This window comes from Limulus polyphemus, unplaced genomic scaffold (assembly GCF_000517525.1).
Source record: "Limulus polyphemus unplaced genomic scaffold, Limulus_polyphemus-2.1.2 Scaffold340, whole genome shotgun sequence".
NCBI lineage: Eukaryota > Metazoa > Arthropoda > Merostomata > Xiphosura > Limulidae > Limulus > Limulus polyphemus.
The window spans coordinates 549021-565335 of record NW_013665950.1 but is presented as its reverse complement, the minus strand read 5'-3'; the positions used below and the strand labels follow the sequence as shown (position 1 = coordinate 565335).

General features: G+C 34.3%; 1 protein-coding gene across 1 annotated transcript in view; it reads right to left on the bottom strand.

Annotated features, from left to right (window-relative positions):
- Nucleotides 1–16315, bottom strand: part of LOC106457507 (exocyst complex component 1-like) — a gene marked incomplete at its 3' end in the record, with an annotated part of 193715 nt that overhangs the window by 104270 nt on the left and 73130 nt on the right. Inside the window, exon 7 of the mRNA XM_022383480.1 lies at nt 2389–2514. Coding sequence (XP_022239188.1) covers nt 2389–2514 — 126 coding nt within the window. The remainder of the gene's footprint in view (nt 1–2388; nt 2515–16315) is intronic.

Here is a 16315-nt window from a genome sequence, read left to right as displayed (position 1 = left end):
TGTATTACAAAGTTGTATTGAGAAAGAATAAACTAGTTTTAATTAAGAAAGGACTTGTATCGCTGAAGTTCCTTTATACTGGAAATTAACAAACGAGCAGATACGCAACAATATTTTGCTAAAACACATAAGACAGTCAAAACTACAACTTTTACAGTCGAAAACTGCAAATTTTACAGTCAAAACTGCAACTGTAGTTACCACAGCCGTATCACAATAACTAAAACTATAATGGCAGTGACAAAAAAAAACATTCACTCATAAACTAATGTCAGGTTTTTTATGATATCGTAACACTTTTACACAAAAAAGTCATCACAAAACTGCTACCACAGTCATTTAGGGCAATATTGAATTACTACTTTATTCCTGCATATCTATTTTTAATTAATGATATAGTTAACAAATAAAACTAAAATTCTTTAACAGAGACAGTTCTTACACTAAAGACATCTAATTGTAAATTATTTTTTGTTAGCACCCTCTATAACTTACAAAAATATCTTACAACCATCTAAAAGTAGACACAATTTATTATTCCTCCAGTAATTTATCTACACTCTCAGCCAGTACAGTTCTGCATTCCATTTTATATTTGAACATTTTAAATTCACTGACAAATTTTAGTTGTTAACAAATCTTTTAAAATGCTGTCTGTCACAAAGCCCAGTTCTTCCCTATGAAATCACCATAATTTTCCTTTTTCATTGAATTCACTTTTATAAGCTTTTATAAGCTGTGGCTTCTTTAGGAACATCAGAATTAACAAATTTTCATATCAGTCCTCTGATATCATATTTCATATTATCACAAAGGAAAAGCAGCATAGGATTTTCTATTTTTATAAGCAGTAAGGAATGGAGAAATATAATTAGTGACAGGAAGAAAAAATTATTTTAACAGTAATAAACAGGCTCTCATTGCACATTGCCTGTTTCAAAGGATCTACATTTTTGGATCAGCTTACTTCTTTTTGGTTACCTGTTTAACATACTTAATGACAATATGCCAAATTTCAAGTGCATTCTCTGCTACCAAACACTTTACAGTCACTAATGATGAAAAATTTCAAAAGAAGAGCTTTTTGCTACCTGTGACTATGATATAATCTTACCTCTTAGCTGTGGTATTTTTGAACAGCCAATACATACTAGATAGCAGTTTGGTGATTTCCAAATTATACACAAAAAAACATACCCCTAAAAACTCCATTAACAAATACACAGTCTGTAACTTCCCATGTTTAACAACATTGTATTAGTCTGTTTTTAATTGATTTTGAAACAGATCAACAAATTTTCCAAATGACCATCCATAGACACCTGAAAAAGGTTGCATAGATTGATTTTCGAATAAAGTACTAAACTGTAACCACAACTTCACCCAAGAATTCTGGTAAGCAAAAAATTCACACATGAATACACTTGACTGACAAGGCACTGAGCCAATACAAAAACATGAACAGTGCACTTAATAGAGTTAGGATTTATACAATATATGTTTAGTGGCTGGGGCTTGAAAATTTAGAAGCAACAAGTTAACTTTCTAAAAAAAATCTAATTAAAAAAATCCATGACCCTATAATAAAATGCCAATTTTCCAGTGTATTTCAGGACTGGATTTTGTTAAGGCAGTTTTCTAGGACTTTCCAGGTTTTCAAGCACCTGTACAAAACCTGACTCAAATACTAAGCTAACTAAAACTCTTAAGTTCTAAATCCATATACTGGGTTAACTAAAGCTCTTTAGTCATAAATCCCTATACTTAGCTAACTAAAACTCTTTATTGATGACATTTTTATAGAATGCAAATTGTACAAGGTTATAAAACATCCAATTAAATCAGGCCAATCATTTGTTTTTAATTTCTCCTTGTAGATATTGCTTTATTGAATTACTCCATATTCTTGAATTAGTCTAGCAGAATATTTGTACAGGAAATTGTCAAATTATACAGTAACAAAGAGGAAACCCAGTTCTGATTTATTTCACTTAAATTTCAGGCAGGATTATAAATTATTTTATTGACAATATTGAACTATTTAGTAAAAGTGATTAAAGAAAATTTGTCATATTTTTTCACTACTGTTTACTGTTTCAATATTTGAAAACCATTGGCTCTGGAAGTAATACTTGTTTCAATTCAATGGTAAATATTTAAATTGGTAAATATCTGTTATAAATTAATGAATATATACAAAAGTAAAACAGAAAACAATATAAAATATATATAACCTATATCAAACACGGAAGATAACTTCACCAATAGAAAGATACCACAACATCTGCAAGATACTGTTCAGTATGTTATTTTAAGTGTAACAGAGTTATCACTTAACAATATGTACAGTTAATTAGAAAAAACAAATGTTCACTTTATTGGCTATACCTTTAGAAGATTATCATAAACATCAAGTCTTTCTTCAACTCTAGTGGTTTCATCAATTGCTGCCTGTAACATCTGCATGATACCTTGAACTCGCTGGTCAGATGCCATGATGGTATGAACATTTTCCTAGAAATATGTTACAAATTCATGACTCACCTGAACCATAAAACAATCTTCTTCTATATGTCAGAGTTTAACCACAAAATATTCTTAATGGATCAACTAGATAAAGTTTCAGAAGTTGGGAATAGTGATATACAAATAAAGAAATAGCAACATTTCTAAAGCATCTCCTAATTCTAGTACTTACAACTAACAAGCACTTCTTCATTGCTATGTTTATAAATAAACAATTCTCCCAGTGCCAGGTTTATTTTTATATACAGAAATAAAAAAAGAAGACACAATTTAATATTTCATTATTTTTGTAATACTATAAACGAATAATTTTTAAGAAGATTACCCTTTACTCATGGTGACACAAATTCCAAACTTACATAGCTATGCTCTTGACAAGGCTATAGGTGCTTATGACAGTAGACAAGATAAAGCAAGTTTCCTTCATCATCTCTTCTCACAGTATTTAAATTTGACCATATGAGCATCCTGCTGATATTATGTGAAACCTAAACACTTCAAGGAACTTTGCTTTAACTCAGCCTACTATTAGTACATGCAATCTAGTTACTATTCAAAGCTACTCTTCTTTAGCCTATCCTAAAGCTGATACTAAACATTTACCTACATAAATAAAGCAAGTTTCTTTCAATAATAACAAAATAACAATAGTGTTTAGAAAATAAAAAGTTTGTTAAAAAAATGACAACACTCCTGGGCTAGATAATATTTCCTCAAGGGTTTTGAAGGAGGTTAAAGATTGCAAGATTGAATACTGGGCAGGTATCAAAATATTGGAAGTTAGCTAATGTAACTCCTCTTTTCAAGGGAGGTGATAAAAATTGTCCCAGTAATTATAGGCCCATTAGTCTTACATCAATTGTGTGAAAATTCTGGAAAGTGTATTGAAAAATGCTTTGCAAAGCCATTTAACAAAGTTTAGAATTTTATTGGATGGTCAAAATGGTTTCACTAAGGGAAAATCTTATCATAAAAAATCTTCTGACATTCTTTGAAAAGGTTACTGCTTATGTAGATGAGGATACAAGTGTAGATTTGGTGTATCTGTATTTTCAGAAAACATTTGACAAGGTGTCACATAAAAGGCTTGTTAAAAAAAACCATCTCTTTAGGTGTGGGGGATAAGTTAGCAAATTGGATAGAAGAGTGGCTGGATGGAAGAAAGCAGAGAGTTGTTACAAATGGAGTTCAGTCAAATTGAATTAATGTTACAAGTGGGGTACCTCAGGGCTCAGTCTTAGGACCTTTGCTCTTTTTGATTTACATCATGACATAGATGAAGGAATAGTCAATAAATTCCCTTAATTTGCAGATGATATTAAGGTCTTGGGTGTTGCTATCTGTGAAGAAAAATGCTGCTGATTTACAAAAGGATTTAGATTATTTAGTGAGTTGGACAAATAAATGGCAGATGGGTTTAATTATAAATAATGCATGTGGGTTATCATAATTTGAATTATAGGCATAACTTGGATGGGAATAACCTTAAGAATATCATGAAAGAAATGGATCTTGGTGTAAGAGTCGATCAGTATATAAAGCCATCCAAGCAGTGTGCTATTGCTAGTGGCAGGGCAAATAGGATTTTAGGTTGTATCTACAGAAATATTGAATACAAGTCTAAAGAGGTTATAATTTCATTGTACAGGTCACTGGTTAGGCCACATTTGGAGTATTGTGTTCAGTCTTGGGCTCCTTACATTAGGAAGGGCATTGAATTGTTGGAAAGGGTTCAGAGAAGGGTTACTAGAATAGTGCCTGGGTGAAGGGCTTGTCTCAAATTGTTTTCTCTTGAAAAAAGAAGAGTTAGAGAAGATATGATTGAGGTGTTTAAGAGTGCAAGGGGAATTGACAGTGTTAATGCATCATCTTTTTTCATACCTAACAGTGAGAATAGTAGGACTAGGGGACACAAATATACATTTTGGCAGGGTAGGAGTCATCTTCAGCTCAGACAGTTTCATTTTCCTAACAGGGTGGTTGGCCTTTGGAATGGGTTGCCTTCAGATGTTGTGGAGGTAGTACATTTATAGAAGTTTAAGAAAAACCTTGATAAGTACAAGAATGATATGGGCTAGCTTTAAGATTTTTTTTTAATTATATTAATTTAGTTTAGAGGATAGAACAGCTGAGATGGACCAATAGGTCCCATGTTGTCCCAAAACATTATGTTATGGTAAAAAAAAAGTCTTCTGTCCACCTGGTCCTCAAGGATTTTTAAATTCCAATGTTACATAGCTCCTTAAGGTAAAATGGGAAAAATTACCCAGGCAATTTTTTATCATCTGTTTGAAGAACAATGTTACTCCAAAAACATTACTTCCAAAAATATTGAACAAGAATCAATGACTTCCTTTAAGGAACCTTAAAGAAACCATTTTAAAGAAAGGACTTAGGAGATAAATTTCAAAATTAATGAGGCCTTTTATGTGTCATGTAAAGCAGCATGCATAACACAAGAATGTACAGCTACATAATAAAAAATATTACACCAAACAGATCATGCTGCAATATCAAAGAAACTCAAGCATGAAGATGAAAGACTCAAGAAAAAATTTAGTAATTTGTTTGACAACTGTTATGGTACAAAGCTTCATGACCTGATAAAAATGTTTTAAACTTATCATCTCATAATCTCAATTGTTATGGTGTAATTGGTATTTAGAAGCTGGTGAAGCATGATATAATTATTTATATTTGTCCTAAAAGACATTACATCAGAACTATTATTTTCCTAATCTAGTCCCTTACAGGTTTTCATGAATTAGAAGAGCATATAATAATTGTATTTCAACCACACTATATTTGTCATATCCATTGCCAATGACACATTTTGCTCAATCCACAGCTCTTCGGGTTCAATGGTATACAACAAACACAGTAGTGACTGGAATACTATTTATATAAGCTAGCAGAATGGTTAAAAAATATAATAGGCCTAACATAATGTTTAATGACAAATATAATCAAATAATCTCATAACCTCACCAAGATAGAATGAACTGCCCTAAGTTATGGCTTATTCTTTTCCTTTAGGAATGCAAACCTGAATATAAACTGAGTTTTGGACATTGTTAGGTCAGCCAAGGACAACAAGTAAAGGTATGAGCTTCCTAACTAATTGCATATCTAGTACATTATGTAATAATAATAAAAAGGACAAGTCATCCTTCTCCCACTGATTTTCTAAAGCAATAAGGATTTTAAAATTGAACAAAAATATTGTAATCATAAAGTCAGACAAAATGACCAAATCCTCACCTTAGATAAAACTGTTTATGAAAGGAAATTAGAACTTGTTATGTAAAGGTATGTTTAGGAGAAATTAAGCTCCAATCTCTTACCAAAGAAGATGTTTGACTTCAACAGCTTACTATATACAATTCTTGCTGGTTTACCCAGATCTTTCAGAGAACTTAAAACATATTAATGCTTCGTTACTATACATGTATGGTTTTGCCTAAACCACAAAATGGAGACTATCCCATTAACCTATAAATTCTAACATGGTGTGTGTGTCACACATTCTCTATATAAAAAGTTGACAGAATGTCTCTTCCTAGTTGTTGGGAAAAATCTCATCATTGCATATCCAAAACAGTGTAGATTTTTGAACAAAATTAATTCACAGGCCAAAATAAAGGAAAAATGTTAAGTTTTGATGATGATACTTTATTTACCAATGTGCCAGTTGATAAGATCATAATATTTCTTAAAAGAAAATTACTAAATTGAACATATCTTCTGGATCTCAATAGCATTTTTCTTACTTTTATCAAAAATCTGTATAAATATTAATGTATTTATTTGTCTTGGTCAATATTTTAGACAAAAATATGAAACTGTCATGGGAAGTTAAATTTTCCTACATTGAAAATGTTTTTCTGATATATTCTTAACTCTATATGCACACATTTTTCTTCACCACTAGCCTTAATACTCTCCTACCCTCACATGTTTTCATATGAGGCAGCTGCATGGTAACATGCAACAAAGCATGCGAGGACCTCCACCAATAGGAGTGCGAGATAACTTTTAGCATAGCTGACTCCCTCTATACAGCTTAGTTCAACATGACTTTGAGAGTGAGCAACAAAAAAAGAAATAGACACCAGAAGTAGGGAGGAAAGATGGAAAGTGTGAAAAAAGGTAAGAACCTATCGGAAATACATTTTCAGTATAGAAAAATGTTAACTTTCAACATAATACCTTACCTCCACTCAAATAACAGTTAGAATCCCACACTGACCTGGTGGAGTGACCAGTGTAACATTACCTAGATGAGCCCTATTCAGAAAGGGCCTGAAGGAAGCTTGTGGTGTGTGTGAATGAAGAATATGTAAAATACCCATGGTAGATCGCACCACTTCTGAGCTAGGCATACTCTTTATCCATGAAAGCAAATTGTCTCAATAAGAGCAAAATCATGGGAGGAACCCCATAAATTAAATGTAAGGACCCCTGGTGTAGAGTGGCTAAGGTGCGACAGACCATCATAAGGAGTTCTACCTCAACCAACAACAACTGAATCATGATATTAATACCCAGCCCACAGTAAGAAGAGGGTCTAATACTGTTCATCTTGGACATGGGAACTGGAAAGTCTTCCATTCCAAGGACTTGCATCATGATGTGTGAATGTCCAACAAAACCAACACCAATATTCCCCAGGAACTAACATCTGAACGACAGTAAAAAGGCAAATACAATATAGCAGTTCAACTCCAGTCCAGATTCAGTCCACGGTAGGAGAGGGTATCTGGGCCACTCACATGTGAGGACTTTTGTGGTTGGTCCAGCTCCAACCAACACCAGTACACCCCAGGAACCAACATCCAGAAAACAGTAGAAAGGAGAGTGTCCAACTGGAGGGGTGAACTGCATTGTAGCAGAAATCATCCAGTCTATAACCACACAGCATCTTGAAAGAACATTAGGTCTGCAGTAGGAGGAGTGTCTATACACCATCTACACCAGCAGAACACCACCACTCTACTCTCAACTGAGTGGAATAAAGCACAGTCAGGAGGAAACCGCCATGATCCACCAACCCCAGCAGCTAAAAGCTGATAAGTGGTAAGGACTCCCATACTACACTGGATGAATGGGGAACTTGCATTGGAGAGTCTGGAGGAACACAATACCAGAGACAGTGCAACAGATGACCTCAAAACTTTATACTGAAAAGCAGATGTTCCTGATAAGGTTAAACCAAGGAGTGGCAGGGATGGGCAGAAATCCCCTTATAATCTATTCATGTTAGTCCATGAGTGAATGGTTCGGAAAAAACATATTTACGATATAGAACACCACGAGGGAAAACTAAAAGCAGTCTTGCAGAACATACCATCAGTGATGGGCATTATTGACCTGAATGGCCATACAGTATGGGTTTAAGCATAAGTGGATCCATATGCCAGCACGAACTATATCTTCTAAAGAACGACAGAATTGGGCAGCCAGAGATATGGTAAGGTGAAGGATTTGAATGGAGGAGACTTGGAAAATATGACAATCATCAAAAGAAAGGGAAGAATAAGCCAGACAAATCAGCTGGTGAATCCAACCTGCAAAGATAATAGAAGAAATATCATGGGATAGGGGAGGGTTCCAATAAATAAACATATGGGAACGGGAACCAGAGAAGGGAGCAGTGCAAGCCATGTAACAGTGGAGATCTTGAATAGAACAATCTGGATCGAAACTAGGATAAAGGTGAGAAATGGGAGTGACGGCAAATTCACCCTCACATGTGGCTGAAGTTTTGGGCAGGTAAGACCAATCCAGATAGAGGATGACATAAGACTGGTGATATAATGTCCAACAGACATCAAGAGTGAACAAATTCAAATGTCAACATCCACATGTCAAAAGGAGGAGGAAAAGGTCTTTAAGGAAAGATGATATAAGAAAGAGAAAGACAGGGGCTCAAAGGAAGGAAAAAGTGAGGACATAGAGAATGACACTGAGATTCCAGTCATGAAGGGCAGTTGGACACGGGGAAGATGAAGTCAGAAGGAATGAAGCAAAAGGGATGAGAATCGAAGAAGTTAAGACACGGCAAATTCTTATGAAACAGAAAATGGTTGACAATGTCATACAAAAACAGCAACAGTAGATATTGACAGCCCCTTGTCAAAAAGCCTGGTAAGGAAGTCAGGTGCAGTAGAGTAGGACAGAACAGAGAAAAACCATGATGAGAAGATCAACAATGGTAGACATACCATTTACACTGTTCAACTGCATTGTAGAAAGGGCTCACTGAATGGTAAATTAGGGAAGCAACCCATGGAAATAGACTGTACCATATGGCAAATGACCAGATAAAAGCCACATGTGAAGACAGAGTATGGGAAGGGAAGGATGTAGCAAAACTGAATAAGGTTGTCTGAGGAGAGTGGGTGAAAGTGGAAGATGAGATGTCAGTAGAAGCAGGCACAGAAGTGGAAATCATGGCATGGAAACATGGAATTCAAGTAGGTGGCAAGTGCATCTGGTTCTGGAATACCCCACTGTGAACACAGCCAATCGAACATCCGAGCATCAAAGGACCACTCTAGGAGGAGAATCTTGTTGGGGAGAAATAAACAATCTGCAATCAGATTCAGGGGCTTGGTATACGACATGCCATCAAATGAATGTGATGGCAGTAGGCCTAAAATAGGAGATCCGACTTGTGGAAACAAAGAGACCTTGACCAAATGTCCCCTTGCCAAGTGATGTACAAGACAACCATGGAATAGTCAGAATGGATCATAACCCACTGGTTCCCGAGAGAAGGGTAGGAAATTAACAAAAGCCCAACAAACAGCAAACAACTTTAAGAGATTGATATGCAGATACGACTCCATTACAGACAAACAGCCCAAAATCTCTTGCATGTCCAGATACACATTCCAACCTGAAAGAGAAGCCTCCATGAAGTAGGTGCACCTCTGGACAAAGGAGGAGGAAGAGGAACACCCACTGTGGTGTTGTCTCAGTTCAAACACCAGGCAAAGTCCAAATGCAGGGAAGGAGGGAGATGAATAGGGATGTCCAAGGGATCCCAAATGAGGTTTCATTGATTTTGTAAAGCCCACTGAAAAGGATGCATATGTAGGCTTGACCAAGGGGAATGAGGGCCTTCAAAGAGCACACATCCCCAAAAAGAGAAAGAACATCTTGCTCAGTTGGAGAAGGAGAGGAAGAAACAGTCCAAACCAAAAGCTCCACAGATTGAAAGAAAAGGGGGGAAGGTTGGCCCTGGCTGAGAATTGAAAAAATACCCTAAGATGAACAAGGTATTGAGTGGGGGTCAGGAAGGACTTCTTCACCTTGACCAGCCAACCTACACATGTAGCTTCTCAACCACTTCAGGGTAAATACTACATTCCCAGAATTGAGGTCATCTCTAGGGATGGTTGAACACCACGTAGGCAGAGACAAAGTATCTATTAACACTGCTCCAACCACAGAAGGAAGGACCAGTAGCCTCAAGCATGTGATGCCAATGAAGGGCTTGCTATTAACTGCATCACTATCAGCAACAACAGCAAGGATCTTTCAGGTCAATGAAGGTACTTTAACCTCCACAGCCAATTCAGGGGCATTGACGACCTCATGAACCAGCACTAAAATAAAGAGGACCTCCTCTTCAATGTAGGTCGAGTTTCACCATACAACAGCTTCTGGAAAACAGCCCACTGACAGCAGAGTTTACAGCTTACCACAATACTGTCCCATGTCATCAACAACCAACCTACCTTACAGCAGATCCTCATCTTCAAGCAGAAATGTCAGGAGAAGGCCACATGTTGAATCAGAATCTGAACAATGTTCAACTGGGAGAAGGACTAGCTGTGACAGAGAGCTAAGGCTCTGTCATGGTTCAAAGAAGAGATATACCATTTTTGTGCTGAGTTGGCAGATACAAAGCAATGACAACAGCCAATCACCAGAGTGACTAAGACAATTGTGAGATTCTGGAGGATCTGTTCTCTGGGTTAAAAAAAGGCATGGAAGTTGGACCTCATGTTTGCCATTGGGTAAGTTGTATATTACAGGTACCTTTAGTTTTTTATTGTTGTACTTGTTTGTGTTGTACATAGTGCATTTATGATTCTGATTCACTGAATTTGGTTTGGCTTTAAAAGCATTATTGTATGGTATGGTTGTAAATATGTTTCTTTCTTTATATGTGTATGTACATGTTATTCTTAGGGTATCTTAACATGTTTTAATGTAATTTTTTAACATGCCTGGATTAATATGTCTAAACCTTATATTTATATTTTCAATGTGTTATGCACAATTATTTTGCATTCTTTTTTTCCATGTTAAATAGTATTTTTGTGTTTAATAATAAAGGGTTATTTTTTCCTTCTTTGTGACATATTGCAATGATGTGAAATTGTGATTGGTTGCCATTGTTAAAGGGCTTTTTAATTAAGCATTGGAGAAATAAAGTGCATTGTTTCCAGGGTGTCCACTAAATTTTCATTGTGTGTGTGTGTGTATATAACTTATTGTCATAGCAGATAATGTTCATGATAATAGCACCCAAATGCATTAGGGATATCCCATCTATCGGACAAAATCCAAACACTGATGTTAAAACTAGTCATCATGGAAAATCAAATAAGTGTACGAAAATCAAATAATGGTATGAAGCTGAGTGCTTACACCCACAACGTTTCAGCTTCTACTGCCTTTCATTGTCTATAGCCAGTTGTGGAAAGGCAGCTACCCTTAAATTTCTTAAAGTAGAAATGAAACCACCCTAACATTTCTACTAATTAAGCTCCTAACCTCCAGCACCCCTCACAGCTGCACCTTCTCCACAATGACACAATAATGGGACTTAGAGTAATTTTTAAAATATTTTTTTTATTTCTTTCAGTAAAAGGCTAAAAAAGTACACAAAAACAAAATGCATTACAGCTACCACACACCTAATATTAGTATTAATCAATTACATGTTGAATCTACAACATTCACAAAGTCCATACATTAAAAATTACAAGCAACGTGCTTTAAAGTTAACAAAACAGTCAACCGTTTAAGTTTATGATACACTTTTCCAGCATCTTATAATGAAAATAACAAACTTGTTACCAAAAACCTTCTTCCCTTGAGAAATGTGTTCATCAGCAAGCTCTAAAACATACTCAGAACACTCAAAATTAAGCGTAAAAACATCAAACTAATCAATTAGTATGCTTTTTGCATACGAGTTCATCATCGCCAACACAAGAAAGTTAGTCTGGTAATCAGTGCACATGCATTTAAAAAACAGTGGACAGATATCAGCTCATAATATAAAACAAAAAGCAAGGTATGTAATAAAAAATCAACACCAAGACAATCAAACAAGATTAAGGCAGTTTTGCTAGCAGGAATTCAAAAACTAATATTCAAACTCTCCAAGCTCATTTTTGAACAAGTTTTGCTGATAATGCCAAAAGCTTTTTTTTTTTTTTGTCATTTGTTGAGATTGCAGAAAAAAGAACTAAACATAAACAAACAAAAAAATCAAGGAATCCATCTTAATTGAACAAAACAACCCTACTCTATACCAATACTCTGGAGTGCCAATATATCTCTTCTAAGTCATGCAACAGTATCCAGTCATGTGACCTCTTTGTTCCATACTGTATATATATATATATATCTGTGTCAGTGTAACCTACTTCTACCTTATGATGACAAAACCTTGTCGAAATGTTGTACATTTGCTGTTATGTTAAATTTATATTATGTTTTTCTTCATTACCCATTCAAGCCATCTCCAAGCATTAATAGTCTCAAAATGGGTTTCTCGTCATTGATTAATTGTCCTTTAATTGTAGGTCAGGTGTTATCTCAAGGTTTATGGCCTTTTGTATGTTTGAATGAGAATGTCCAGTCATGTGGGTAGCACTAGTTATTCTGGGTAAATCCAAAGTTACTTGTGAAGTAAAGACAGTTAGCTTAAACAGTCTGGCAGATAGTCTCAGCCTAATCAGTTTTAGAGAACAATTTCAATCCATTACCAGCAACTGTACATTGTTCAAAGGAAGTAGATGCACTGTGTTTGTGTTACATTAAAATTAAGAATGTGCTTTTGTATCTTACATTGTGTTCAGTCTATTTGTTTCATTCTCACAAGGTCAGATATTCACAGAAACATTACATTAATTCATAATAAATATTTTGTTGAATCTCCTGTTATTCTGCAGACATATCTCATTGCTCTAAGAGAAATTAGTTTAACCTCAATATACCACAAGAGCACATTCAATTACAATAAATTTCAAAGTCTAAATATGAAAGTTTAAAAACAGAATATCAAAACTCTGAACATAAATTAGTGTATCAAGAAACACAGAAGAATAATATGAAAATCCTTCAATAGTGGAAAAACTGATACCATACACAGGAAAGGTAAAAGACAAGAATGTCAAAATATTTTCCATATAGAAATGAACTGACCTGCAAAAATATCACAAAGATATGGCAGACCTACAGAAAAAAAAAAGACTACTTAACACAGTGAAAAGCCAAGGTAGAAATAAAGAATGATGGGAACAAGAACCATCAAATGAAACCAGGAATGAACTGAGAAAAAAAAGAAAATTTGTTTTTTTGATTGTTATAAAGCATAGTTACACAATGAACTATATGTGTTGTGCCCAATGCCAGTATCTAAATCTACTTCTTAGCATTGTAAGTTCTCAGACTTGTCACTGAGCCATCAGAAAAGAAAAAAAAGACAGGCAAAAACATATAAACAAACTACTCGCATATGCAGCCACTGGGGAAAGAAGGGAATCAGAAAAAACCAGGTGTTGTTTATGGTTGCATAAAACTATTTTGCTTAATCCTGGGTAGTTTCTTCAGGAGTATATAGTCCTAAACAGCACAAACTATGAAGGATGTGGTGAAGTATCAGGCACGTAGGAAACACAAGAACTGAAGCCCCCAATGTTGAAGGAGGGGGGCTTAAATATGTTTCAGCTCCTCAATAATTTCCCTAAAAAAATTCTACCTTATGTGCTTTGGTAGCTCAGCAGAAATTATTACTTATTTTACTGATCCATTGAGAAATTTAAGAAATGTTATAAATTTCAATTTCACATGCTGTAGCAACAATATGTATCAAATAAAAATTTATGTTACAAAATGATTTAAAAATAACTGATATAACAGACAAAGATCATACTATACTTTTAGTGTATAATATAATAAATTATGTGCATTTTCTTCACATTTATATTATGTTTTGTCATACATTTTTGTTTTGAAGCAATTGAACAGTAGGAAAGTTATCAAGTGCATTTTGTGCTTAATATATGAAAAAAATATTTTATTTCTAGTATGGGAAGTTCTACTCAATCTATTTTTAAATAAGCAAAATTGAATTTTTTTTTCATTGGTATAAAAGTTAAACCAGTAGAACTTAAAATAACAAAGATATTGCAATTCTTCATACTAATTGCTGAGAAAATTTAGATAGACTAAAATCATCAACTTATACTATTACCAAAGCATTATGGCTGAGTGATTAAGGCATCAGATTCGAAACCTATTGAAATTTTTCTGTGTAGGTTTAAATCCTGCTCGTGGCACTATGTTTATTCATTATTATGTTTTTTGCGATTATGTATATTTTGACATTAAAAATAAATATTCATTTACCAAAAAATAGTATATAATTTTATACTGATGTATATTATACATAAAACATTTAAAATAATTCCATTTACAAGTTTATATATTATGCTTTATAATCAAGTCTTTCTAACATACTAATACAGATATCATGCATTAAAATTACATAATTATATGACAGTAAATATTTTTGTATTGATTGACCTAATTCTGTATGAGCCAAAAAATAGCTGCACTATATTACTAGAAAACTAGAACACATTAATATACAAAATATATACATACTGATTTACATAATAGAGCAAAAATGTTAAACAGTTATGATTGTATTTCAAATGTAGACGACACATGTAAAAATGGAAATGTCATCTTAATTATGCCATTATAATACTGATGATTTCTAATTAGTGCCTGCTCTCTATTTCTTTGCAGTTCTTTTAAATATGAAGTGTACATACAAATCTGTAGCTTAAAATAGAAAAAAAAAGGAGAAAATTTGATGATTCATCATGTTCAAAACCAATAACAAGTTTTTATAATAAAATACATATTCTGTCTTCAGAGAGGTTTTCAATATTGAAAACTCCTCTTCCAAGTTTCTTTTTGATGACTCAATATCAACTTCTCAACAAACACCAGTGAAGATCAACTCTTTAATGTTGACTTCTCCAACAGCTATTGTTGGAAATCAACTCTTCAACATTGACTTCTCAACAGCCACCAGTGGAAATTAACTTTTTAACATGTTCTACAATTTGTTTTAAGTCTGAAAAACTGTATCAGCCACATGTTAGCTGTTATTGCTATAATGGAGCTTAAAATAGTTGGTTTCTCAGAAAATTTCAGACATAGGATGAACATTTTACATGCTTCATCTGTCCTTTACAACCAATAGTGTTTTGCTTTTACAGTAAAATAGCAACAAAAATAAAACAAATTTCTTTCTAGAACAGAATCTGCCTTCATGAGTCATAGATTTAATAACTGGAAAAAGCCCTCCAACATTTTAAAGAGAAAGAACAAACTCAATTTCACAGAAACACTGTATCATCCTTTGTATCAAAATCATAGATTTTAAGTCAAATAAATTTGCATGCATCTGAAAAACAGAAAGAGTATTGTGATGGTTTGCTAAAGAAACTGAAAGTACTTAGATTTTTGCCACACCAAGGACTTACCATTCATGGTAATAATGATACTGAAAGCAACTTATATCAATGCCTAAAGCAGTCTATGGACTGTGAGCAGTGGATGAAAGATGGCCACTATCTGTCCCCAATCACTGTTAATGATTAATAACAAACTGATTTAATGGCTCATACCATTCTCTGAAAACTTCTTGCTGATATTGTCCCATCAACTTGGTTCAGCATTTCTGCTGACAAAAAAAGAGATTGCAAAAATCCTGAACAACTGGTATTTTGTGTTCATTGGGTATATAAAAAAAGTTGCAAAAAAAAAAATACAAGATGAAGTACTAGCTGTTTTACCTGTACACTGTCTTGCTCGTTGACTTAACCTATCTCTTCAAGAATTATCAAGATCATCAAAATTGGTATGTGATTGTCTGGATTTTGCTGAAGAAATCATTAACTTGAGAAAGCAATCTCTTAAGCGACAAGCACTTATGGAAAAATTAAAGGCAGATTGCACTGATATTCAAGGATTGCAATCTCTTTGCCAAACAAAATGGACCGTTCAAACTGCAGGACTTCAAGTAATACTTGACAAAAATACCAGCTTGCATGCAACTTTAGAATCAGTGTGCCAAGGTTATGATGAATATACAAGAAAGGGTGCAGGTCTAATTGCTCTAATGGAAACATTCGAAAACGTTTTTGGAATCCACCTATCTTTACTTGTTTTTACTACAACAGCATTGCAATCAAAGAATACTTGTTCGTTTGTAATTAAGCACAAAGCTACATAATGGATTATCTGTGCTCTGCCCACCACGGGGATCGAAACCCGGATTCTAGTGTTGTAAGTCCGCAGACATACCGCTGTGCCACTGGGGGGCATCAAAGAATACATCAGCATTGTAAGTTCTCAGACTTGTCACTGAGTCATCAGGACAAAAAAAAAAATAAATACAGAACAAAACATATAGAATACTACCACTCAACAGTAGGTATTGAAGTAAGTCGACTACTAACTA